The sequence below is a fragment of the Ranitomeya variabilis genome, chromosome 2 (genome assembly GCF_051348905.1).
Source record: "Ranitomeya variabilis isolate aRanVar5 chromosome 2, aRanVar5.hap1, whole genome shotgun sequence".
In the NCBI taxonomy this organism is placed as follows: Eukaryota; Metazoa; Chordata; class Amphibia; order Anura; family Dendrobatidae; genus Ranitomeya; species Ranitomeya variabilis.
The window spans coordinates 256634133-256661773 of record NC_135233.1 but is presented as its reverse complement, the minus strand read 5'-3'; the positions used below and the strand labels follow the sequence as shown (position 1 = coordinate 256661773).

The 27641-nt window shown below is 48.0% G+C and overlaps 1 protein-coding gene across 2 annotated transcripts in view; it reads left to right on the top strand.

Annotated features, from left to right (window-relative positions):
- Nucleotides 1-27641, top strand: part of ASS1 (argininosuccinate synthase 1) — a 62308-nt gene that overhangs the window by 5341 nt on the left and 29326 nt on the right. The window contains exons 1-8 of one of the 2 annotated variants that reach the window (XM_077284737.1): nt 1835-1904; nt 6691-6753; nt 7195-7307; nt 8716-8784; nt 12321-12509; nt 20499-20555; nt 20643-20717; nt 26495-26565. In XM_077284737.1, coding sequence (XP_077140852.1) covers nt 7200-7307; nt 8716-8784; nt 12321-12509; nt 20499-20555; nt 20643-20717; nt 26495-26565 — 569 coding nt within the window. In that variant the 5' untranslated portion in view covers nt 1835-1904; nt 6691-6753; nt 7195-7199. Of the gene's footprint in view, nt 1-1834; nt 1905-6690; nt 6754-7194; nt 7308-8715; nt 8785-12320; nt 12510-20498; nt 20556-20642; nt 20718-26494; nt 26566-27641 lie in introns of those variants that run through there. The other variant, XM_077284738.1, reaches the window with a different exon arrangement.

Sequence of the window (27641 nt, the reverse complement as noted above, 5' to 3'; positions counted from 1 at the left end):
TAATAGATTGTACTCACCTGTCCTACAGTCACCTCTCCCCAGTAACGGCTGATACCGGAGAATAACAGATTGCAGTCACCTGTCCCCAGTAATGGTTGATAACGGAGATTAATTGTGGTGCCCATTATACAGTTCTGCAGAAGTTACAATAGATATGACTCATGTAATGTAAGAAGTGAAATCTTTGGCATTGTACTATGCCTATATTTCTTATCTGCGCATCATGAATTTGTGGTTTGTGTTAAAGGGGCCCACTAAGACTCTTTGGCCCGGGGCCCATGAAAATCTGGAGCCAGCTCTGTCTACAGGGCCAGAGTATGAATTTTGGGTTCCTACGTACTCCGGACATTGGCTCCCAGGGTCACCAGCTTATTTCCCAATTGCTGGCATCTTGCACAACCTAGTGGCACGCGGCCGGGCCCTGTTTGATCTGCAGTCACATTATCACCCGCTTCTTTCTAAATCTCACATCACATGATTGGTGTCTCTGGCTGTGGGGTCAGAGGTCACATCAACTGGGAGATAAAACAAGTGAAGGAGAGACGTGACCCCTAAACTGCAGGGAATCCAGAAAATCCCCCCATCTGTAGACTGATACATTGTAACACACTGTCAGGGGAGAGCTTTGTGGTGCGGATCTCTGGGGCACACAGGGTTGTCTGGACCAGATACAACTGTGACAAACCCTCAGCTGTGGGAAGTAAGAGGTCAAAATGAGAGCACAAATAATTCCATTCACTGACAGCAAGCAGTGGTCTAGAAAATAGTGACATCATGAAACATAAAGTATGTGAAAAAATGCCAAAAATAATTGAACTTTAATTGTAGAAGACGGGAGACCCTTTGGAGGCCAGGGACCCCCACCTACACACTACGTGATGCGCTGTTATGGGGGAGCTGTAGATGTGCTGTTATGGGGGATCTGTGCATGATGACCTGTTATGAGAGGATCTGCAGTTAACATGCTGTTATGGGGATTTGTGGGTGAGACACTATTATGGAGGAGCTGTATGTACTGCACTGTTATGGGTGGGGGATCTGTGGATGAGGCTCTTGTTATTAGGGAATCTGCGGATGACTTCCTGTTATTAGGGATCTGTGGAAGATGTGCAGTTTTGGGGGATCTGTATGTGATCCACTGTTATGGGGATCTGAGGATGGTGTGCTGTTATGGGGGATCTGCATATGATGCCCTTTTATTGGCGATCTGTTCATGGCGCTCTGTTATGAGGGATCTGTGGATAATGCGCTCGTATGTATGATCTGTATGTGACGCACTGTTATGCGGGAAATGTGGATGTTGCACTGATGTGGGGGTTCTGCAGATGATACACTGTTATGGGGGATCTGGGATCACGCACTGTTATGGGGGATCTGCAGATGACTCACTATTATAGGGGATTTCCGGATGATGCCTTGTTATGGGGAATCTGCAGATGAAACATTGTTATGGGATCTGTGGATTATGCATTTTTATGGGAAATCTGCAGATGGTGCACTGTTGTGGGGGATCTGTGGAAGGTTCACTGTAATGGAGGATCTGCGAATCATGCACTGTTGTGGGGGATCTGTGATGACGCATTGTTATGGGGGATCTGTGGATAATGCACTGTTACAGGGGGTCTGCGGATGACACACTGTAATGGGGGATTTGTAGATAAGCATTGTTATGGGCAGCTGGCTGATGAATGCTTCCAGGCAGGACGAGGTTAATATGATGATGAAGACTATTCCCAGAACTGTCCCTGCTGCCTGAGACTTTCCCAGGTGACCCCCCCCCTTCTCACTGGGGCAGGTACTGGGCACATGACGTCACACACACACCCCCGGCCCTCCCCTGCCCGCCTCTGCTATAAGGAACTACAGAAGGCAGCAGCACATGAGCCAGCAGCAGCACTAGCACTGTGAGTATTCTGCCCCTCTGTGTGCCCTGCTGTATCTGTCTCTGTGCCCGCCTGTATCTCTGTGCCCTCCTGTATCTCTGTGCCCTCCTGTATCTCTGTGCCCTCCTGTATCTCTGTGCCCTCCTGTATGTATCTCTGTGCCCTCCTGTATGTCTCTGTGCCCTCCTGTATGTCTCTGTGCCCTCCTGTATCTCTGTGCCCTCCAGTATGTCTCTGTGCCCTCCAGTATGTCTCTGTACCCTCCAGTATCTGTCTCTGTGCCCTCCTGTATGTCTGTGCCCTCCTGTATCTCTGTGCCCTCCAGTATGTCTCTGTACCCTCCAGTATCTGTCTCTGTGCCCTCCTGTATCTATCTCTGCGCCCTCCTGTATCTCTGCGCCCTCCTGTATCTCTGCGCCCTCCTGTATCTCTGCGCCCTCCTGTATCTCTGCGCCCTCCTGTATCTGTCTCTGCGCCCTCCTGTATCTGTCTCTGCGCCCTCCTGTATCTGTCTCTGCGCCCTCCTGTATCTATCTCTGCGCCCTCCTGTATCTATCTCTGCGCCCTCTGTATCTCTGCGCCCTCTGTATCTCTGCGCCCTCCTATATCTATCTCTGCGCCCTCCTGTATCTCTGCGCCCTCCTGTATCTCTGCGCCCCCCTGTATCTCTGCGCCCTCCTGTATCTCTGCGCCCTCCTGTATCTGTCTCTGCGCCCTCCTGTATCTGTCTCTGCGCCCTCCTGTATCTGTCTCTGCGCCCTCCTGTATCTATCTCTGCGCCCTCCTGTATCTATCTCTGCGCCCTCCGGTATCTCTGCACCCTCCGGTATCTATCTCTGCGCCCTCCGGTATCTCTGCACCCTCCGGTATCTATCTCTGCGCCCTCCTGTATCTATCTCTGCGCCCTCTGGTATATCTGCTCCCTCTGGTATCTCTGCGCCCTCCTGTATCTGTCTCTGCACCCTCCGGTATCTATCTCTGTGCCCTCCTGTATTTCTGCGCCCTCCGGTGTCTCTGCGCCCTCCGGTATCTCTGCGCCCTCCGATCTCTTTGCCTGTCTGAGCTGCTCTCATGTAGCATTGCGCGACACCTGACATATCCGCCTCCAGCTGCTTACCTCAGACTTTAGCCAACCTGTAGGTTTTCAGTTGCCATGAAGCTACTGATCTCATCATACATGATGCTGCATCTTCTACTTCTCCCTGGGAAATTTTGCAACCGTTCACAGGATACAATATAATGGAAGGAATTGTGATAAATCCGGGAATTGCTAGATAAGCGATTGTCTCCTAAGTCGTGGTCTGTGGCTCCTCACAAGGGATAGAAAGTCACTTCTATAGCATGTCAGTGCATGTGTCCTGCGCATTGTTTGGCATTTTAAGGGTTACTAGACCTGATTTTCTTGTCTGAGTTCAAAGGGTTTCTGGGTAACCGCAATTTCTAAGAATAGTGATTAAAAAAAATTCCCAGAAAAAACAAAGGTAATTACAGCACTTCCCTAAAGACAATGTTATTTCCTCCCCATACTTGTGAAAATAATGTATACCAGCAGCCACCACTAGGGGGAGCTCCCTGTATAGAGACATATAATAATATTCTGTTTGCAGCCACCACTAGGGGGAGCTCGCTGTATACCGATACATAAGATTCTGCTTTCAGGAAGCTCCACTGAACCTTATAATGTATCTCTGTTTGCAGGATGCTCCCCCTAGTGGTTATTGCAGACAGAACCGTATCATATATCTCTGTATACAGGGAGCTCCCCCTAGTGGTGGCTGCAGACAGGATCTTATCATGTATCTATATACAGGGAACTCCCCCTAGTGGTGGCTGCAGACAGAATCTTATCATGTATCTCTGTATACAGGGAGCTCCCTCTAGTGGTGGCTGCAGACATAATCTTATCATGTATCTCTGTATACAGGGAGCTCCCCCTAGTGGTGGCTGCACACAGAATCTTATGTATCTCTGTATACACGGAGCTCCCCCTAGTGGTGGCTGCAGACAGAATCTTATCCTGTATTTCTGTATACACGGAGCTCCCCCTAGTCGTGGCTGCAGACAGAATCTTATCATGTATCTCTGTATACAGGGAGCTCCCCTTAGTGGTGATTGCAGACAGAATCTTATCATGTATCTCTGTATACAGGGAGCTCCCCCTAGTGGTGGCTGCAGACAGGATCATATCATGTATCTCTGTATACAGGGAGCTCCCCTAGTGGTGGCTGCAGACAGGATCATATCATGTATCTCTGTATACAGGGAGCTCCGCCTAGTGGTGGCTGCAGACAGAATCTTATCATGTATCTCTGTATACAGGGAGCTCCGCCTAGTGGAGGCTGCAGACAGAATCTTATCATGTATCTCTGTATACAAGGAGCTCCCCCTAGTGGTGGCTGCAGACAGAATCTTATCATGTATCTCTGTATACAGGGAGCTCCGCCTAGTGGAGGCTGCAGACAGAATCTTATCATGTAACTCTGTATACAGGGAGCTCCTCCTAGTGGTGACTGCAGACAGAATCTTATCATGTATCTCTGTATACAGGGAGCTCCCTCTAGTGGTGGCTGTAGACAGAATCTTATCATGTATCTCTGTATACAGGGAGCTCCCCCTAGTGGTGGCTGCAGACAGGATCTTATCATGTATCTCTGTATACAGGGAGCTCCCTCTAGTGGTGGCTGCAGACAGGATCTTATCATGTATCTCTGTATACAGGGAGCTCCCCCTAGTGGTGGCTGCAGACAGGATCTTATCATGTATCTCTGTATACAGGGAGCTCCCCCTAGTGGTGACTACAGACAGAATCTTATCATGTATCTCTGTATACAGGGAGCTCCCCCTAGTGGTGACTACAGACAGAATCTTATCATGTATCTCTGTATACAGGGAGCTCCCCCTAGTGGTGGCTGCAGACAGGATCTTATCATGTATCTCTGTATACAGGGACCTCCCCCTAGTGGTGGCTGCAGACAGGATCTTATCATGTATCTCTGTATATAGGGAGCTCCCCTAGTGGTGACTGCAGGTACACTGAACTCTGCACCCTCTTCTTTTGTGTTATTTGCCATTGAATTTTTATCTAGTTGGAGAACTAGTAATTGCCTTGTATAACATTATCACTGGAATATCTATGTCTTACGAGCCTCTATATTATAGATGGAATTATACTAGTGGTTTACCACTCTGCCTGTAGTTCCTTCTGTCAAATAAATAAGGCAGCACGCTGTAGCGCTAAAACATGCAAACATGAAAGTTGAACTGCATTACTGCACTAGAAATATGAAAAAATGAGCGCGTTTAGCGCATAAATTGGCCAATTCATGTGTACCTGGTAGCCACATTAGGGCATCTCTCGTATACCAGGTCCTACACTTTGCTTTGCTCTTTTTGAAACTTGTAGTTCCTTCTGTGACCTCCAGATGGGGCTGTAGAAGGCTGTAATTTGTCAGCTCCGCGGGGCAGGCGTTTTGTATACCGCATCTTGTCGCTGTTCTCCCCTCACTCGCCGTATTTCTTTGAATCACTCTTTTCTATGAAGTTGGGAAAGTTTCAGCTGCTTTTTAGTCACTTCTGGGTCACTTGTTTATGAGGTTAATATTTGGCGCCGAGGTGTGGGTTAGTGGGGTCCGGGGGCCCGTTCCCTCTGCTGTTATTTCCAGATGAGTCGCTGTGTTATGGTTATTGCTCATTCTGCTCTAGCCCCTCACACGGACACACGTCCCATCGTCCTGACTATAATGTGAGCTGACATGTGCCATAGACTACACATGGCCGCCACTGGGGCTGCACCACCAGACATCACAAATCTACCTCCAGGCAATGTGCCCTCCGAGCTTTCATAGCTGGTGATCAAAGTGGTTTTGAGTCCGGGCGCTGATCCATCTAAGCCGAATAAGAAGCTCATGAAGTCCTAACTGTTAGCTGACAGGCAGGACAACATACCATCCACATGGAGCGTTATCGTCTACAGCCCTGGTGGTCTAGGACCCTGTAGGGGGTAATACAAGAATTACTTGTGGTCTAGGGCAATGTGGCGTTATATGTGAGGTGGTTTAGGGCTTTTTAAGGGTTAATGTGACTCTTAACTGTGGTGTAGGGCGGGTTTTATTGTGTATCCCTGGTGGTGTAGGGGTTAATATCAGCATCTTAAGCAGTGTAGAGGTTAATGTCAGGATATAAAGCAGGGTGGGGATTAATGCGAGTATCCCTGATGGTCTTTGGCAGTGAAGGGGTTAATGTCAGGATTTCTGGTGCTCTATGCATATAAACATAACTTACAGAATAGGAAGTAGCTGCAGTACCAGATGCGGCCACACTGGTACATGCGGTGCTGTGCTGGGTTACATAGTGACTGGTGAGTGCTGGGGCCCCTTTGTTCTGCTGATCTGGGGCGCCGGGGCCATGTATGTGTATATAGATCCCTGTATGATCGCATGTGCAGTAATGCTGCTGTGTGGTCTCCCTCGTCGTCCCCTTCCCGCTCTTTGTAGTTTCCCCTCCGGGTGATGGAGCGATCAGGGAATGTAATCCGTTTGCACTTCTGGTGTTTTATCCGGAAGCTCCACCCGGCACAGACCACTGCAATAGCTGGCGATTACCGCAGTGTCCCTGGTGGTCTAGGGCATTGTAGGGGTTAGTCCAATAGCTGGCGATTATCCCACCACAGTCACCCAGCTTTCCCAGACACAGGTATACTGAGGAAACTTATAGAAGACGTGAGGTCGATGGCAGATGGTAACCGCTGGTTCTCACTGGTCCCGGACCACCACAGTGACGGACGCGTTCCCCTCTTTTTTTTTTTTAGGAGGCCGGTGATCACACAGCTAATCAGTGAGAAGACAGATCATCTCCAGGCGCTAAGATCTGGGTAAGTTGTAGCAGAGAAGATGGGTGGGGGAGATGAGGTACATGGACACCTGAGCGGCAGCTCCTGCCAGGACGAGGCCAGTGTGCACAGGAGCTGACGTGCCCGCAGTATATATATGTATATGTGTGTGTATATATATATATATATATATATATATATATATATATATATATATATATGTACCAGAGAGTGCCCCGGCACCTGTACAGCAGAGACCCCCACTCACCCTTATTACACTGGTCAGCGTCCCATACCTGGGGGGCACGTGGCCGGTGGGTGCTCTGTCCGTGGCGCAGTTGCCAGTTCTCCGGTCACTGCTCACGTCTTGGCGCACGATGCTTATATTCCGCAGTCACAGCCGCTTGTACCTCATCACACTTGCTTAGATGTGGGATAAATAACGGCGCCATATTGCAGAGTTTCCTCCTGTCTCTACTACAGGCGAGATGTCGCAGAGTAAAGGCACGGTGGTCCTGGCGTACAGCGGTGGGCTCGACACCTCCTGTATCCTGGTGTGGCTGAAGGAGCAGGGCTATGACGTCATCGCTTACCTGGTGAGCGGATGGATTTTCCCTGAAGTGGGGGGGCGCTGGGTGACCTCATCATGATTTGTGGCAGGTTTGCCATTCAGGACCCTGGGAAAGCTGTGTGCTGGGCCCTGCAGGACCAGTGCTGGGCCCGACCTCCCCTGTCATAAGTGTGTACAAGTGTCGCCTGCCAGCTGTCCTGGGATCCTGCTGTCTCTGCAGATCTGGAGATAAACATTCACCTTTGGGACCAGTCTCACATTTGCTGTGCTGTCACTTTAAATAGCAGATAACAGAGGGGAGTTGCGGGCAGTTAAGTCTGAGCATGGGTGAATATTGGGGTCCCATGGCTTGGGGTCGCCCTCCTCACACCTTGATGCCTCGTAGATCCCATAAATCTGTCACTACTAAAGAGAGAGATCAGTTCCTGAGGAGCGGGGGAGGGGAAGTGACAATTAGAGAGTGCCTCAGTATAGCGTCTGGGGTTGTCAGCTTCTGATTAGATGTGGGGGAGGGGCGGCTCTGCAGTGTGGATTTTGGAGGAGCAGTAGCTGTGAGGTTTGGGCTCCACAATGAGGAAGCTGAGTCATTTCTCCGGGGCGGGAGCGGCGGACTCATTTCCTTCAGGTAAATCTTGGACGCCGCAGTCTGTACAGATGCCAGCGGGGAGCGACAGCCGGGCACCAGCAGGCTTGTGTCACAGCTCCCAGTGTCCTCTCGTCCCACGGTTCTTTTCATTAGTTTTAGTGCTGTTAGTGTTAATATTCCGAGTCTGAGCCGAATTCTTTTCACAGCTGAAGGTTTGTTACACTTGTACCAGCCTGCACAATCCTCTGTAAGGAACATCCAGAGCTCCCCCTTGTCCCCAGAGTCTGGACACTGATGTAACAAACCTCCACCTGTGAAAAGTACTGGGACAAAATGGCTTCTCAGCCTCTGAATGTAAATATTAACGTTTCCATTCAGTGACAGCGAGGAGAGATCTGGGCCACGGAGACCCCGATTCACGGAGACGTTTACTGGTGGAAGAAATGCTTAAATGTGGCCAGAATTCTGCGCGGGTCAGAAGTGCGGCAGACACTGTGCGACACTGGGCGTTTATCCCACCCAGATCCGCCGATGTAGGTGGGGCATAGGCAGAATGGGGCGTGGCTAAGCCCACCCGTATAAGTTGTGTCATAGGTGGGATCAGAGTCACCACTGTGGAGGCGCACGGCAGTAATAATGGCGGCACAGTACATGTCGCTGCAGAGAGGCGACAATCTCCCCATGCTGACCTCTGGTTGGCGAATATAGGGACAGGACCCCCATAGTTCCCCATAGGACAGAGGGGGGTCTCAATCAGTACTAGCCTAGGATTATGATGACTCCATATTAATCTTTGCCGCTGCCAGAGATCACATGACTCGTTACTAATTATCTGTCTCCACCACAGGCAAACATTGGGCAGAACGAAGACTTCGAGGAGGCGAGGAAGAAAGCACTGAGCCTGGGGGCGAAGAAGGTGAGACCACGAACATGACATAGGGGGCCGCTAACTAGAGATCAGAGGGTCCGGTCCAACATCCAGGTCAGTGGCACCGAGATGAGAGGCCCCCAAATCTCTAACCTTCTGGTGCATCACATTGCACATTGTGCCAGCCCCGACAAATACCGCACCGGGGACACCGGGAGGTCAGAGATTCCCAGGCCTCACATCTAGCTGCCAGGTGTCACTGACCCCAAATACTGCTCATCTCTCCCGGTAACTTGTATAACAATGCAGGGCCGACTGATATCACCCGGCCTCCAGTGGCTGATAACAGGGAGTAATAGATTGTAGGTCTTTTATTAAATAAAAAATACTTCACGTGACACTAACTATGATACATTACAAATAAAACACAACAGAACAAAACATAAGAACAAAGCTCTAATCAGACACAAATCACAAAGAAATAAACCAGAAACGGAAACAAAATGGAGAAAGTTCATGACCTACAAATCATGGACAGGAAAGAAAAAATTCATATAAAATAAAGAAAAAACAAAATAACTACAACTAAATACAATACAGTGTACAAAAATAACTTTTTTTTTTTTTTCCCATTTATTATTATTTTTTAAATATATATAAACACACACCTACGCTAACTATCCCGCCACCACTGATCCAGCTCTGGCCACAAAGTTCAGGAATTATCCGAGCTAGGATCAGGCCCCAAAGTTTTTCCCCAGGCGGGGCCTGGGCCAGGCCAGATCAGTCTCTTATCACAGCCGTTGAACCCTCCAAATCCCCCCACCCAACCTAACTAAGACCCTCTATTATACACAATATATACAATACATACAATACACTATATACAATATATACATAAACCAACGTCACAGAACACAAACTGCGTACTCATCACCCAAGGCTCAAGTTCGATGCTTGGAAACCTTCTATTCAGGGAACAGAAATACAAAACAAAAATCTAGGGTGTAAAGACATCAGCCCACCACCAGGATATAGGAGCGCTAACGGACTAAGGCACCCAGAAGGAGAAACCCCTCCAGAGATGGGCTGCCCTCCGGGCACCCAGTCCTCCGCACTCCAGAGAACGCACCTTCACCAGGGCACCTAGGATGCTGCTACAAACTTCATCTACACGGAGGATTTTACTCGAAAACTAAAACTCGTGCGTTCCACGTGAAGTACCTGACCACTGCGCTGACTGAGAATAAAGTGGCTCGGTCCCTTCTCCCGAGGTCTCTGAACGCTCCATAGGCCCACTCGGCATAGGACAGAGTGGCCAGCTGCGGCCAACCAATTGAAGCGCCCACCCTGTTGTACACCTCTGTATTAAAGGGACAACTTAGCAGGAAGTGCTCCATGCTTTCCACCATGGTAGCACAAGCCTCACAGGGACAATTCCTGTCCTCAGAGCTCCTGTACTTAAAATTTAACTTCACATACAACTTACCTTGGAAGCAGCGCCAAGTCAAGTCCCAATACTTCTTGGGGATCCTGCTAGAATTTAACAAACTCAACCCAACCTCTAGATCCCGACTTGGGCAGTCCTTGAGGACCAATTGTTTCTGAAAATGCGAAAGCAAGACCCGCACGTTGAGGAGTTTCCTCGGGAGGGACCTCACTTCCCACATTCCCAGACCCCACCGACGCATCATTTTCAGAACCGGGGTAACATAAGCCGGGAGATGCCCGTGCGGTGTGCGGAGATCCTTCAATCTTCCCCCTGTCTCCCATTCCTGGAAGAAAGGCTGAAACCATCCCTTGCAGGAGAATACCCACGGAGGAGCCCTCTCTTTCCAGAGGTTTGCCACGTTACCTTTCAAAAAGGTGTTCACTAGGAACACCACGGGGTTCACCATATTCAACCCCCCTAGTCTCCTCGTGCGGTAAGTGACCTCCCATTGACTATGTTCAGTCTATTCCCCCATAACATCTGGAAGAACAGACTGTAGACCCGTGTCCAGAGAGGCTCTGGCAAGACACAGACGCTGCCCAGGTAGATTAGCAAGGGGAGCAGGAAAGCTTTGCACAGGTCAACCCTTTCCCTCAGGGTCAAAGACCAACCCTTCCATTGGTCCACTCTTTGGGCGACACCTTTGATTTTGCCTTCCCAGTTTTTCGTGGGGTAATCGCCCTGGCCAAATTCGATGCCTAGGACTTTGGCATGTTCTTGGGGTTCGGGGAGGGTGTCCGGAAGATCAAACGTGGGATCCCTTCCTCCCAGCCAGAGACTCTCACACTTGTCCTGGTTGACCTTGGACCTGGATGCCTCCGAGTAGCTCTCTACTTCTGACATCACCAACATCGCCTCCTCTTGCGAAGAAACAAAGGCGGTGACGTCGTCCACGTAGGCCACAACCCTCAGAATAGCCTGCGGCGCCACCCCTGCCACCGGTCCACAATCGACCCTTCTGAGGAAGGGATCGATCGCAAACGCGTGAAGCAAAGGGCTAAGAGGGCAGCCCTGGCGGACACCAGAACATACCCCGAAAGGTTGTCCAATCCACCCGTTTACCAGATGGAAAGTCATAACCCCTGCAAACAAGGTCTAAAGCCAGTCCACAAACCCTCCAGGCAGACCATACCTCAAAAGAGTGGACCAGAGGTACTCGTGGTCGACCCGATCAAAGGCTTTTGCCTGATCCAGGGTCAGCAAGAACCCCTTCCAACGGCCCGCCCTGCCTTGCTCCACGGCCTCTCAGACACCCAGAACAGCACTGAAATTGGTATGGCAAGGAATGCAATAGTGCTGGGCCTCCGAAAGGAGCCGCGGTGCAAACTTCACCAGCCTGTTGAAGAGTATCTTAGCCAGAACCTTCCTGTCCACATTGAGAAGTGCTATGGGACGCCAATTCTCAATGCGTGACGGATCCTTACCCTTTGACAAAATGATCAAAGCTGACCTGCTTAATGATGGAGTAATAGATTGTACTCACCTGTCCTACAGTCACCCCTCCCCAGTAATGGCTGATAACAGGGAGTAATAGATAGTATTCACCACCTGTCCTACAGTCACCTTTCCACAGTAATGGTGGGTACATTCACCCTTGTACCTCAGCTCCTGCGCTATGTGCCCCCTTGTATCTCAGCTCCTGCGGCATGTGCCAACTTGTATCTCAGCTCCTGCAGTATGTGCCCCCTTGTATCTCAGCTCCTGCGCTATGTGCCCCCTTGTATCTCAGCTCCTGCGGTACGTGCCCCCTTGTATCTCAGCTCCTGCGGTACTTGCCCCCTTGTATCTCAGCTCCTGCGGTATGTGCCCCCTTGTATCTCAGCTCCTGCGGTATGTGCCCCCTTGTATCTCAGCTCCTGCGGTATCTACTTCCTTGTATCTCAGCTCCTGCGGTATGTGCCCCCTTATATCTCAGCTTTTGCGGTATGTACCCCCTTGTATCACGGCTCCGGCAAAATGTACCCCTTGTATCTCAGCTCCTGCTGTATGTTGCCCCTTGTATCTCGGCTCCTGCCTTATGTGCCCCCTTGTATCTCAGCTCTTCCAGTATGTGCCCCCTTGTATCTCAGTTTTGCTCCTTCTTCCCCTGCAGGTCTTTATTGAGGACATACGGAAGGAATTTGTGGAGGATTTCATCTGGCCGGCGGTCCAAGCCAACGCCATCTACGAGGACCGCTATTTGCTGGGCACCGCACTGGCCCGTCCTTGTATCGCCAAGAAACAGGTGGAGATCGCCAAAAGAGAGGGGGCAAAGTATGTCTCCCACGGGGCCACCGGGAAGGTAAGTATTACTGCTAATATTTCATTGTAGCGACCCTCCCCCCCCCAGATCACATCCTGCAGGACTTACAGGACAGGCAATCATTCCTGATCCCCTGACACCCCAGAGCATTGACCCGACACACCAGAGCGGTGCCCGCCCCTCGACACCCCAGAGCAGTTTACCCCTTTCCCTCCCCCCCGACACACCAGAGCAGGGACACCCCCTCCTTCCCGCCCGACACCCAAGAGCAGTGACTCCCCCCCCCCGACACACCAGAGCAGTGACCTTACCCCACTCCTCCTCCCCGACACCCCAGAGCAGTGGCCTCCTGACACCACTGATTATCTAATACCCGTGGACCTAGCATGAAAAACTCAAGTCATGTAATGCCTATGAGTGGCCACCAGATGGCGACGCAGATTAGCATTTCGTTTTCAGTTTGGCACATTAGAAGTCAAGGAGTGGTTCTCTCTTGAACAAGTACTGATTTATGTATAGGCTTACATAGCACCCGCTATATTATTTATATGTATATATCTATATCTAATATATATATATATATATATATATATATATATATATATATATATATATATATATATATATATATATATATATATTTATATACTAGATGGTGGCCCGATTCTAACGCATCAGGTATTCTAGAATATGTATATACAGTATGTATGTATGTATATAGCAGCCGCATAGTATATAGCACAGGCCATGTAGTATATAGGAGGCATGTAGTATATAGCAGACAAATAGTACGTGGCCTGTGCTATATACTATGTGGCTGCTATATACATACATATTCTAGAATACCCGATGCGTTAATACAGGCCACGCAGTACATACCACAGCTCATGTACTATATAACACAGCCCACGCAGTATATAGCAGCCACGCAGTATATAGCAGCCACGCAGTATATAACACAGGCCACGCAGTATATAACACAGGCCACGCAGTATATAACACAGGCCACGCAGTATATAACACAGGCCACGCAGTATATAACACAGGCCACGCAGTATATAACACAGGCCACGCAGTATATAACACAGGCCACGCAGTATATAACACAGGCCACGCAGTATATAACACAGGCCACGCAGTATATAACACAGGCCACGCAGTATATAACACAGGCCACGCAGTATATAACACAGGCCACGCAGTATATAACACAGGCCACGCAGTATATAACACAGGCCACGCAGTATATAACACAGGCCACGCAGTATATAACACAGGCCACGCAGTATATAACACAGGCCACGCAGTATATAACACAGGCCACGCAGTATATAACACAGGCCACGCAGTATATAACACAGGCCACGCAGTATATAACACAGGCCACGCAGTATATAACACAGGCCACGCAGTATATAACACAGGCCACGCAGTATATAACACAGGCCACGCAGTATATAACACAGGCCACGCAGTATATAACACAGGCCACGCAGTATATAACACAGGCCACGCAGTATATAACACAGGCCACGCAGTATATAACACAGGCCACGCAGTATAAAACACAGGCCACGCAGTATATAACACAGGCCACGCAGTATATAACACAGGCCACGCAGTATATAACACAGGCCACGCAGTATATAACACAGGCCACGCAGTATATAACACAGGCCACGCAGTATATAACACAGGCCACGCAGTATATAACACAGGCCACGCAGTATATAACACAGGCCACGCAGTATATAACACAGGCCACGCAGTATATAACACAGGCCACGCAGTATATAACACAGGCCACGCAGTATATAACACAGGCCACGCAGTATATAACACAGGCCACGCAGTATATAACACAGGCCACGCAGTATATAACACAGGCCACGCAGTATATAGCACTGCCCACGCAGTATATAGCACAGCCCCCGCAGTATATCACACTGCCCATGTAGTATATCACACTGCCCATGTAGTATATAGCACAGCCCTCGCAGTATATCACACAGCCCATGTAGTATATAGCACAGCCCTCGCAGTATATAGCACAGCCCCCGCAGTATATCACACTGCCCATGTAGTATATCACACTGCCCATGTAGTATATAGCACAGCCCTCGTAGTATATAGCACAGCCCTCGCAGTATATCACACAGCCCACGTAGTATATAGCACTGCCCACGCAGTATATAGCACAGCCCCCGCAGTATATCACACTGCCCATGTAGTATATCACACTGCCCATGTAGTATATAGCACAGCCCTCGCAGTATATCACACAGCCCATGTAGTATATAGCACAGCCCTCGCAGTATATAGCACAGCCCCCGCAGTATATCACACTGCCCATGTAGTATATCACACTGCCCATGTAGTATATAGCACAGCCCTCGTAGTATATAGCACAGCCCTCGCAGTATATCACACAGCCCATGTAGTATATAGCACTGCCCACGCAGTATATAGCACAGCCCCCGCAGTATATCACACTGCCCATGTAGTATATCACACTGCCCATGTAGTATATAGCACAGCCCTCGCAGTATATCACACAGCCCATGTAGTATATAGCACAGCCCTCGCAGTATATCACACAGCCCTCGCAGTATATCACACAGCCCTCGCAGTATATCACACAGCCCTCGCAGTATATCACACAGCCCTCGCAGTATATCACACTGCCCATGTAGTATATAGCACAGCCCTCGCAGTATATCACACAGCCCACGTAGTATTTAGCAGTGTCGGCACCATATCCCTGTTAAAAAAATAATTAAAATAAAAAATAGTGATATACTCACCCACTGGGATCCACTGAAGCTCTAGCGATGCGCGCGCGGCTGCCGCCATCTTCCGTTCCCAGGATGCACTGCGAAATTACCCAGAAGACTTAGCAGTCTCGCGAGACCGCTAAGTCTTTTGGGTAATTTCGCAATGCATCTCTGGGAACGGAAGATGGCGGCAGACGTGTGCGGCTCGGCGGACTACGGAGGGTGAGAATAGCATGTTTTTTTTATTATTTTTAACATTACATTTTTTTACTATTGATGCTGCATAGGCAGCATCAATAGTAAAAAGTTGGGGACGCACAGGGTTAATAGCAGCGGTAATGGAGTGCGTTACCCGCGGCATAACGCAGTCTGTTACCGCTGCCATTAACCCTGTGTGAGCGCTGACTGGAGAGAAGTATGGCGCGGGCGCCGGGCACTGACTGCGGGGAGTAAGGAGCGGCCATTTTGCCGCCGGACTGTGCCCGTCGCTGATTGGTCGTGGCCGTTTTGCCTCGACCAATCATCGACTTGGATTTCCATGACAGACAGAGGCCAATGAATATCCGTGACAGACAGACAGATGGAAGTGACCCTTAGACAATTATATAGTAGATATATATAATCTCCACTGTAGCACTTTCAGCACCACTGTGTGGACAGTTCCCAAAGGCACCAAAGCCAAAACCATCCTCCTGCCCCTCATTTACTAGTGATGGACAAACCCGAACAGTAAACTTCAGGGTCCGTGCACAGACCCCAAACCAGGACTTCTCCTAGTAGTCCGTGTTACTGTTCGGGTTCGGCAGCCCGAACAAAGCTTGTTGAAACCATGCAGCACAGCCAATCAACAAGCTTTTCCTGTGTAGGCACTTCCGGCTCCACTACAGCCGTGTATTATGGAGTATTGGCATGGCTGTGATTGGTCGGCACAATATGGGTCCCCTCTATTTTTTTTAGAACAAGCACAGGTAAAACAGACAACTGTGGACAGCAGCCCTCAGCTGTCTGGTTTATATTGGTTGGTTATCAAAAATAGAGTGATCTCCAAGCCATTAAAAAAAAAAAAAAAAGTGGGGTCCCCCCTATTTTTGATAACGAGCCAAGGTAAAGCAGACAGATGGGGGCTGGTATTCTCAGGATTGGAAGGTCCATGGATATTTGACCCTCCCCAGCAGAACAACAGCGGCCCACAGCTACCCAGAAAAGGCGCATCCATTACATGTGACAATTCTGTTGCATTGCCTGGCTCTTCCCACTTGCCCTAATGCGTTGCTAAGCGGGATAATGGTTTTGTGATTGATGTCCACCGACATCAAGCCGAGGGGTTAGTAATGCACAGGTTAATATAAGACACTTTCATTACTAACCCCGCAGTCAAAAGCAATAAACACACACATACACAAAAAAGTCCTTTAATTGTAGAAAGTTCTCCCTGACGCTCTTTTACCCATTTATTACCTTTAAAAAATAAAATAATCCAATGGGGTCCGTCATAAATCCATCCCAGGTTCCACGATGATTCCCGACTCTGCTACATCCGAATGCAGTGCTGAGCGGTGACCTCAGTAATGTGACTGCTCAGAAATGCTGCCTGGAGACCCTGACAGTAGCGTGTGAATCTGACTGCTGTGCTGAGCGGTGACCTCAGTAATGTGACTGCTCAGAAATGCTGCCTGGAGACCCTGACGGTAGCGTGTGAATCTGACTGCTGTGCTGAGCGGTGACCTCAGTAATGTGACTGCTCAGAAATGCTGCCTGGAGACACTGACGGTAGCGTGTGAATCTGACTGCTGTGCTGAGCGGTGACCTCAGTAATGTGACTGCTCAGAAATGCTGCCTGGAGACCCTGACGGTAGCGTGTGAATCTGACTGCTGTGCTGAGCGGTGACCTCAGTAATGTGACTGCTCAGAAATGCTGCCTGGAGACCCTGACAGTAGCGTGTGAATCTGACTGCTGTGCTGAGCGGTGACCTCAGTAATGTGACTGCTCAGAAATGCTGCCTGGAGACCCTGACAGTAGCGTGTGAATCTGACTGCTGTGCTGAGCGGTGACCTCAGTAATGTGACTGCTCAGAAATGCTGCCTGGAGACCCTGACAGTAGCGTGTGAATCTGACTGCTGTGCTGAGCGGTGACCGCGGTGACCTCAGTAATGTGACTGCTCAGAAATGCTGCCTGGAGACACTGACAGCAGCGTGTGAATCTGACTGCAGTGCTGAGCGGTGACCTCAGTAATGTGACTGCTCAGAAATGCTGCCTGGAGACCCTGACAGTAGCGTGTGAATCTGACTGCTGTGCTGAGCGGTGACCTCAGTAATGTGACTGCTCAGAAATGCTGCCTGGAGACACTGACGGTAGCGTGTGAATCTGACTGCTGTGCTGAGCGGTGACCTCAGTAATGTGACTGCTCAGAAATGCTGCCTGGAGACCCTGAAAGTAGCGTGTGAATCTGACTGCTGTGCTGAGCGGTGACCTCAGTAATGTGACTGCTCGGAAATGCTGCCTGGAGACCCTGACAGTAGCGTGTGAATCTGACTGCTGTGCTGAGCGGTGACCTCAGTAATGTGACTGCTCGGAAATGCTGCCTGGAGACCCTGACAGTAGCGTGTGAATCTGACTGCTGTGCTGAGCGGTAACCTCAGTAATGTGACTGCCCAGAAATGCTGCCTGGAGACCCTGACAGTAGCGTGTGAATCTGACTGCTGTGCTGAGCGGTGACCGCGGTGACCTCAGTAATGTGACTGCTCAGAAGTGCTGCCTGGAGACACTGACAGTAGCATGTGAATCTGACTGCTGTGACGAGCGGTGACGTCAGTAAGGTTATTGTAGTTCTCAGCTGATGAACTGCGGAAACCTTACTGATGACACCACTCGCAGTGTGAGAAATTTCATGGGATGATTTATGGTGGACCCCTTTGGATTATTTTATATTTTAAAGGTAATAATTGAGTAAAAGAGGGTAATTTTCGGGGAGTGCTTTTAACAATTAAAGGACTTTTCTGTGTGTGTTTATTGCTTTTGACTATGAGGTCAGTAATGGGGATGTCTTATATACGCCTCTCCATTACTTAACCCCAGGCTTGATGTTACACAGCTGACAACAACCCCAAAACCATTACCACGCTTGCCAATGCACCAGGGCAAGTGGGAAGAGACGAGGCTAAGCGCCAAAATTGGTGCATCTAATGGTTGCGCCATTTCTGGGGCGTCTGAGGGCTGGTGCTACTAGTCGGGTAGGGGCCAATATTCATGACCCCTTTCCAACCTATTAAGGGTACGTGTCCACGTTCAGGAAACGTTGCGTGTTTGACGCTGCGTGGGGCCGCAGCGTCAAACACGCAGCGTCCAGATGTTCCAGCATAGTGGAGGGGATTTTATGAAATCCCGTGTCCACTATGCGTGGAAACACGCATCCGTTGGCCCTGCGACTCCGGACATGCTGCGCATCTTTTCAGATCGCAGCATGTCCGTATTCCTTGTGGTGATGCTGCGCCGCCGCAAGACATAACACAGGGCCCTATGCGAGGAGTGCGATGATCCCGGATGTGTACAATGAACACATCCAGCATCATCGCGTCCCAGAAGGGGGCGGGGCTTAGCGCCGAGCGGGTTTGCCGCTCCGACGATACCGCCGGCCATCCTGAACGTGGACACGTACCCTAATAGCAGCCCGCAGCTGTCTGCTTATCCTTTGCTGATTATTAAAAATAGGTGGGGCCCCACGTCATTTGTTTTCGAGTGAGGCCCCCTTTTTAATAACCAGTAAAGGCTAAGCTGACAGTTGTGAGCTCTTATTAATAGGCTGGGAAGATCCATGGATATTGGCCGCTTCCCAGAATAATAACACCAGCTCACAACTGTCTGCTTTCCCTTGGCGTTTTTTTTTCATTTATTTATTAGTAATGAATGAAACAAACAGCGAGGGCCCCCATATTTTTAATAATCATCTAAGGGAAAGCTGACATCTGTTGGCTTATGTTAATAGGCTGTGAATGCCCATAGTTATTGGGCCATTCACAAACTATAAATATCAGCCAATTGTGGCACTTAGCCTCAGCTCTTCCCGTTTGCCCCGGTGCAGTGGCAATCGGGGTAATTGTTTTCGAGGTTAATAACGGAGGCGTCAGTCAGACATCCACATTACTAACCCAGTAATAAAAATAAACACACCACACACACAGAAAAAAAATGTATTTGAATAAAGACTCCCCCCACACTTCATATACCCATTTATTAATAAAATGATCCCTAGAAGTATTCCCCATTCCACTTCCATCTTCTTTGTCTCCAGCGCCTGTGAATAGCAGTAAAGCTACCACTATGCACAGGCGCCGGCTGGTGAATATGATCATCAGTGTCACCTGCTTTCGCTGCTATCAGCAAGAGCAGGCGATGCTGATGACAGTAGTCATCAGCCGACGCCTGACCAGTGGTAACATCTTCGCCGCTGGTCACAGGCGCTGGCTCACACACTGTCCTCTGGGAACCGCAATACCCAGCGGCAGTGACTTCATTAAGGTTACCGCCGGTCAGCGCTGGTGTTTCCTACGCTGTCACAGCGTGGGAACCGCCGGATGTTTGGGCCCCTATTCACTTGAATGTGGCCCGGGTTCAGGATCAAATTTGGGTACCATTGTGGTACCTGAACCAAACTTTGTATAAAGCATGGATAAACCCGAACATCCACCAGTCCGCCCATCCCTACTCATTACACAGCTGAGAAAAATACAGAAAGAAATGCGTGAATAGCAATTCTTCAATAACTTCTTATTAAAGGAATATTGATTCTCTCTGTCATCCTGGCAAATTAGGATAACCTGTGCTCTGACTGTGGGACCTTAGACACGGAATCTTATAAAATATCCAATCGCTACCGATGGGGTGCAGATAACCTCCATATTGTCAGATCCATCCTGCATATAGATGGGATTCTTTCATCAACAGCCTTTGTGCAGTGTCTCAGGTTATATCATGATATGACCACTAGAGGGAGACACAGACCACTCACCAGACAATTCTCTAATCTCAAGGGGGGTAATAGATAATGTAGTAGATGTCACCTGCAGTCCTATGTAACACTACAGATAACAGTGATAACTCTCTGAGAACAGATAATGTAGTAGATGTCACCTGCAGTCCTATGTAACACCTTAGATAACACCGTGATAACTCCAGTCTATGCAACAACACAGATAACACTCAGCTCTATCAGTACAGGGCACCCTGTGTTCTCATTTCAGCTCATTTTCTTGCAGGGGAATGACCAGATCCGCTTTGAACTGACCTGTTATTCTCTGTATCCAGAGGTGAAGGTAAATGATCATCATCCAATACGATATATAGGAGAGAGAAAATCCTTACATATTCTTTTTTGACTTTTTTTTCCCCTTTCCTTGTAGATCATTGCTCCATGGAGGATGCCAGAATTTTACAACCGTTTCAGAGGACGTACTGATTTAATGGACTATGCCAAGGTACAGAAATGATCTACTATATACATATAATGGGGCAGTATTATAGTAGTTACGGTATATTCTTGTACATAGGGGCAGTGTTATAGTAGTTATATTCTTGTACATAAGGGGCAGTATTATAGTAGTTATATTCTTGTACTTAGGGGCAGTATTATAGCAGTTATATTCTTGTATATAGGGGCAGTATTATAGCAGTTATATTCTTGTACATAGGGGGCAGTATTATAGTAGTTATATTCTTATACTTAGGGGCAGTATTATAGTAGTTATATTCTTGTACTTGGGGGCAGTATTATAGTAGTTATATTCTTGTACATAGGGAGAAGTATTATAGTAGTTATATTCTTGTACATAGGGGGCAGTATTATAGTAGTTATATTCTTGTACATAGGGGCAGTATTATAGTAGTTATATTCTTGTACATAGGGGCAGTATCCTTGTTATATTCTTGTACATAGGGGGCAGTATTATGGTAGTTGTATTCTTGTACATACGGGGCAGTATTATAGTAGTTATATTCTTGTACATAGGAACAGTATTATAGCAGTTATATTCTTGTACATAGGGGCAGTATTATAGCAGTGATATTCTTGTACATAGGGGGCAGTATTATAGTAGTTATATTCTTGTACATAGGGGCAGTATTATAGTAGTTATATTCTTGTACTTAGGGGCAGTATTATAGTAGTTATATTCTTGTACATAGGGGCAGTATTATAGTAGTTATATTCTTGTACATAGGGGGCAGTATTATAGTAGCTATATTCTTGTACATAGGGGCAGTACTATAGTAGTTATATTCTTGTACATAGGGGCAGTATTATAGTAGTTATATTCTTGTACATAGGGGCAGTATTATAGTAGCTATATTCTTGTACATAGGGGGCAGTATTATAGTAGCTATATTCTTGTACATAGGGGCAGTACTATAGTAGTTATATTCTTGTACATAGGGGCAGTATTATAGTAGTTATATTCTTGTACATAGGGGCAGTATTATAGTAGCTATATTCTTGTACATAGGGGCAGTATTATAGTAGTTATATTCTTGTACATAGGGGCAGTATTATAGTAGTTATATTCTTGTACATAGGGGCAGTATTATACTAGTCATTTATTCTTAGTAATATGTCATGTTTAGGATGATGATAGTGGTTGTGGCAGTTGTCCTATGCACAGGTTGTGTCGGTTTCACCTGACTGGTCTCTGTGCTGTATATGTGTAATGTGGATCAGTCAGTGACTGTAATGAATCCAGTGATCAATCATCATTAGTGAGGATTGCAGTTGTCATTGACTCCTCTCACCCCTGCTCCTGGCCGGGCTGCTACTGTGTCACATCTAGGGGGTCATTAGCTCTCATACAGATGATCAGTGAGTGGTGGTTGCAGGTTTTTTGTCTGTGTGTGGGATTGTGATGAGCTGGTGTCAGGATGTGACAGATTTGCCCCCTGGCACAGCCCGAGACCGCTGATTATTACCCATTCAGAATAAACAAAGGGCGTCATTAATTGACTAACAAGCTCTTGAAAACTAATGAGTCCAGAGCGGTGGAGCCGCTGGAGCGCAACGCTTTTCCAATTCTCCCTGTGTTACAGCAATGCTACAATCCGCTGCCCTGTCCCATCTGGGGTCCACACTGCCGGCCCAGCTGTGACATTCAAGTAAAAGAATGTCAGTCATTTCTTATCTCTGTCTGTTCCTAGGAAAGCTGGGTGTCGTGTAAGCCGGCCACCATGCTTTCCTGAGCTATCCACCTGTCCCAGAAGTAGATCAGTCTAGTAATTTAGTGAATCAGTATAACGGTATAATGTGGGCATTGTATAGTGGTATTATTTGGTAATATTATTGGAGTACGGTATAATGTGGGCACTGTATGCCAGTATTAGCTGAGTTTGAAAACTACTAGGAAGTAAAAAGTGCACAATATGGTGATATCCCAAATAATGTGGTGATCGAATGGTTGTGCCGCTCACCTGGTAGGGTTGTGAGACCCAACTCTGGTAAGGTAGTAAATAAGGTCTCAGCTGCTGCACCACCTCTGGGTGATAAATTCAGCGTAGTATTGTAGGAAATGAGATCGCGGGCGTTCGGCACTGTTGTTGTGCAATTAATAATGGGCGCGGAATCAAGACAAGATACAGACAGTGCGGTTTAATATCGACACATTCTGCTCTATTACAACTTCTTCTTCAGGAAGACCATTAAGATCTCTGTGGTTCTCCTGAAGAAGACATTGTAATACTTCGAAACGCGTCGAGATTAAACTGCACTGACTGTATCTTCTCTCGATTCCGACTCCTTATGGATTGCACAACACCCGCAATCTCCTTTCCTACAATATTAGGTGAGTATAGTACTTTGGTAAAATAATGTCTCTATACAGTGTCACACAATATCATGGTGCAATACCCACAGAACACTGCCATGAGATTTCCAAATTAAACCTTTATCCAGTTCCTCACCATATAACTAATACCTTTTATATAATGCCCTAATTATACCGCCATGTAGCCACGAATACTACCACCACAATGAGATATTATGTTTCTTTTTACAGAGGCATTATTTGGCCACCATATGGTGGTAGTATGGCACTGTAAAGTGATATAAATTGGGTAGTGCTATTGGGGTACAATATAACGGGATAATATTGGCCTGGTATGGCAGCATAAGTTACATAATAACATATTGCAATGCGGTACTTCGGGACACTATATAAGGCACTCTGCACGGTATGTCGGTATTATTTGGATACTGAATACTAATGGTTTATGTGCACTATATGGTCATTTCAATCCTATAAAGATTAGAGATCTTCCCCCCCCACAATGTCCTGTCCAGCACCCCCCCCCCCCCCACCCCACACACACACACAGATTGATTTGGTCCTGGATGAGTCGTGCATTACGAGTGCTCTATTGGAGTTTTCCATGTGAGGTAAAGTAAGTACCCCCAGGCTGCCTCTTATCACAGGGATATGAGTAGTGGGCTTGCAGATCGCTATCGGTAGACCCTCCTTATCTTTACAGGGTCTCACCCCCCTCATAATTGTTGTCATTCTGGAAACAGATAAACTTAAGTGTTCTGTCAGCACCCCGGGGCCTCGGATGAGTAAAAGCCCCTAAGTTAACTCCAAGCCCGGCTTCTGATTAACTGTTCGGGATCACACTGGCCCGGTGGCCTTTCACTGCATTCCTAGGGGCTTCCAGGCCATTCACCGCAGGGACAATACATTCACCACAGCAAGAAAAGATACAAATTGGAGTTTTGTTCTCAGCCGGTTATAAAAACCACAGAGGAACAATGAGGAAAAGGAAATAAAGGCAGCCGCCATCGAAATGGTCCCGGCGGGAAATGTCACAGCCCAGGGCATAGGTACGTTATGTTATATGGTACCACAAGGTATCTGTGTCCCGAGGATAGGGATCCATTACATTACAAGGTACCACAATGCTTCTGAGCCATAGGCATGGGGATACGGTATATTATATGGTACCACAAGATATCTGATCCCTGGGAATAGGGATATGTTATATTATATGAGACCACAAGGTATCCGAGTGATCCCTGGGCATTGGGATATTACAGGGTATCACAATGTATCTGATCCATAGGTATACAGATACGTTATATTGCAAGGTATCACAAGGTATCTGAGCCCTGCGCATAGTGATACGTTTTATTATACGGTACCATAAGATATCTAAGCCTTTGGCATAGGGATACTTTATATTACAGGGTATCACAAGGTATCTGAGCCTTTGGCATAGCGATGCGTTATATTGCAGAGTTTCATAATGTATCTGTTACCTGGGCCTAGGAATATATTACATTACAAAGTACCACAATGTATCTGAGCCAAGGGTGCATTCAAGCACCAGACATAAGGACACATTATACTACAGGGTATCCTAGGGCTTCTCATAGGAAGGTGTTATGTTACAGGACACCATAATGAATGTAATTTTCATGTATACGGAGTGGTTAGTGTGACTCAGTGGTTAAGATGTTGCCACTCGATCAATAGATTCCAGATATTAAAATAAAGGATAATGCTTCATAAGGGATAAGATATGCAGTTTTCCAGGGTGTAGTGGCTAGGTCTTACTTCTTTTACGAGTGTACATTTACCCACTGAGCCAGATGACACAAGCAGTGCGCCTTATTACTTTTGTTCGCTTTTAAGGTATTTGGCACACTGAGACAGAGATGCATGCATACCAACTTTCTACTTGTGTTGGTATCTGTACTCACTGAGCCGGGGGGAGAGCTCATGTACTTTGTCTTGCTAACTTTGCTGGTAGTGTGGGTTGTTTTACTCAGTGAGCCAGGGACACATGCACAGCATCTTGCTGCTGTGAGGGGCGATCATCGATGCGTTATAATGAAGTGAATAGGACAATGAAGTGTCTTCCCGATGGTGACATCTTCATTATTTCAGCCCTTTATATAGTGTCAGCTCGTTAGTATGAGCGCTGCTCTGGGGGCCGCGCTGCTGAACATCACCTACCGGCTTTTATTCTATGTGTGGGTGGCGTCGCTCCATTAGCCGGAAGCTTTGGTTTCTTTGTTGTGTTCATCATGGGTGCATTGCTTACCCCTCATTGCCTCGCCCAATGGAGGAGGGGATGCATTTGGAGAAGCCTGTCGACCACCTATGGGGGTCCTCCGAGGCCCCAGTCGGGATCCTCTTTTTCCCGTGATGGGTTTGTTAACATATTAGGGTCCCCACTGAGACAAAAGCGGCCCTGAGTTATTCTGATGCTCCGGCCCAGACGGGGAAAATGGAGATTTTTACGGATTTTCTGTGGGAAGGGAGGAATACATTTTCTGGCGATTCCGTGAAGTGTGAGTGTTTTTCGCTTGTCATTAAATTCGACCGGTGTTTATAATGCATAGAATCCATCTGTCTGCTTGCTCGCTTGTACATGACGTGCGGCCCTTCGGTGCTGGAGGCGCACTATGTCGGCTTTGTGCTTCCATTTACTGCACATTTGTGGAAATGTAAAAATGTCCAAACAGAGGGTGAATTCATACATTCTGATCAGTGGCAAGCAAGAATTCTCCAAATCCACCACGTACCCATCATGCGGCTCTTCAGGCCGGGGCCCTTTCAGTGCTGTAGGGCCCATGAAGAAGTGATCTATCCTTCCCTACAAGGGCCCCATCACCATCATTGGTACCTCTGACTGTATACATGGCCCAGGTGACACGCCTCACACCGCCATACTCATCCTATACCCAATAGCCCCCATTGAGCCCATTATCCAGCCGTCCCAGCCCCCATAAATCACCCAGATTACTTATAAACCAAAGAACAATGGCTGCCACCACAATGACAGATTGACTGGGGAAGACACAATTCATTTTATAGATTTGGTTCCTGAAATGTTGTCATTGGGGACCTCCCCCCCCCCCCGAGCCTCAATAGACCCCAGGATGCACAATAAGCGACATTTGTGCTCATGTATATGGGAAGATGGCCACACAAAGCCCCTTATAGAGTAATATAATGGACCATGGTGGAAGCTGAGATGATCACACAGGCGATGCCAGGTATCTGATATCTTAGGTTGTAGGCCGCAGCCTGAGGCTGCTGTGCTGATAGTCTGATGTCAGAGATTGTCATAGCAACCCTCTACATCAGTGTACAAACATGGCTGCCGGCAGGACGTACACAAGGCCTACATGTAGACGATGAAGCTCGTTATTTAGGATTTATTGAATTTTCATAAAATATCTGCCTCAAAATAATAATGAATATATATCCTACAGAAACATGGCATCCCCGTGCCGGTGACCCCAAAGAGCCCCTGGAGTATGGATGAGAATATCATGCATATAAGGTAAGTGACACCAACATGACAGTCGGGGTGCGGGATAATGATGCTGACATTTGGGGTACAGGATAATGACGCTGACACTTTCAGTACGGGATAATGACGCCAGCACTAGGGGTACGGAATAATGGCGCTGACATATGAGGTAGGGGATAATGATGCTGACACCTGGGGTACGAGATAATGACGCTGACACTCCGGGTGCAGGATAATGATGCTGACACCCGGGGTATGGGATAATGACGCTGACACTCTGGGTGCGGGATAATGACTCTGACACTCGGGGTACGGGATAATGACGCTGACACACCGGGTGCAGGATAATGATGCTGACACCCGGGATACGAGATAATGACGCTGACACTCCGGGTGCAGGATAATGATGCTGACACCCGGGGTATGGGATAATGACGCTGACACTCTGGGTGCGGGATAATGACTCTGACACTCGGGGTACGGGATAATGACGCTGACACTCCGGGTGCAGGATAATGACGCTGACACCCGGGGTACGGGATAATGATGCTGACACCCGGGGTACGGGATAATGATGCTGACACCCGGGGTACGGGATAATGACGCTGACACTCGGGGTGCGGGATAATAACTCTGACACTCGGGGTTCGGGATAATGACGCTGACACTTGCGGTGCAGGATAATGACGCCGACACTCCGGGTGCAGGATAATGATGCTGACACCCGGGGTACAGGATAATGATGCTGACACCCGGGGTACGGGATAATGACGCTGACACTCGGGGTGCGGGATAATAACTCTGACACTCGGGGTTCGGGATAATGACGCTGACACTTGCGGTGCAGGATAATGACGCCGACACTCCGGGTGCAGGATAATGATGCTGACACCCGGGGTACAGGATAATGATGCTGACACCCGGGGTACAGGATAATGATGCTGACTTTGGGGTATGGGATAATGACGCTAACACTCAGGGTGCGGGATAATGACACTGACACTCGGCTTGCGGGATAATGATGCTGACACTCTGGGTACGGGATAATGATGCTGACACTTGTGGTGTGGGATAATGATGCTGACACTTGGGGTACGGGATAATGA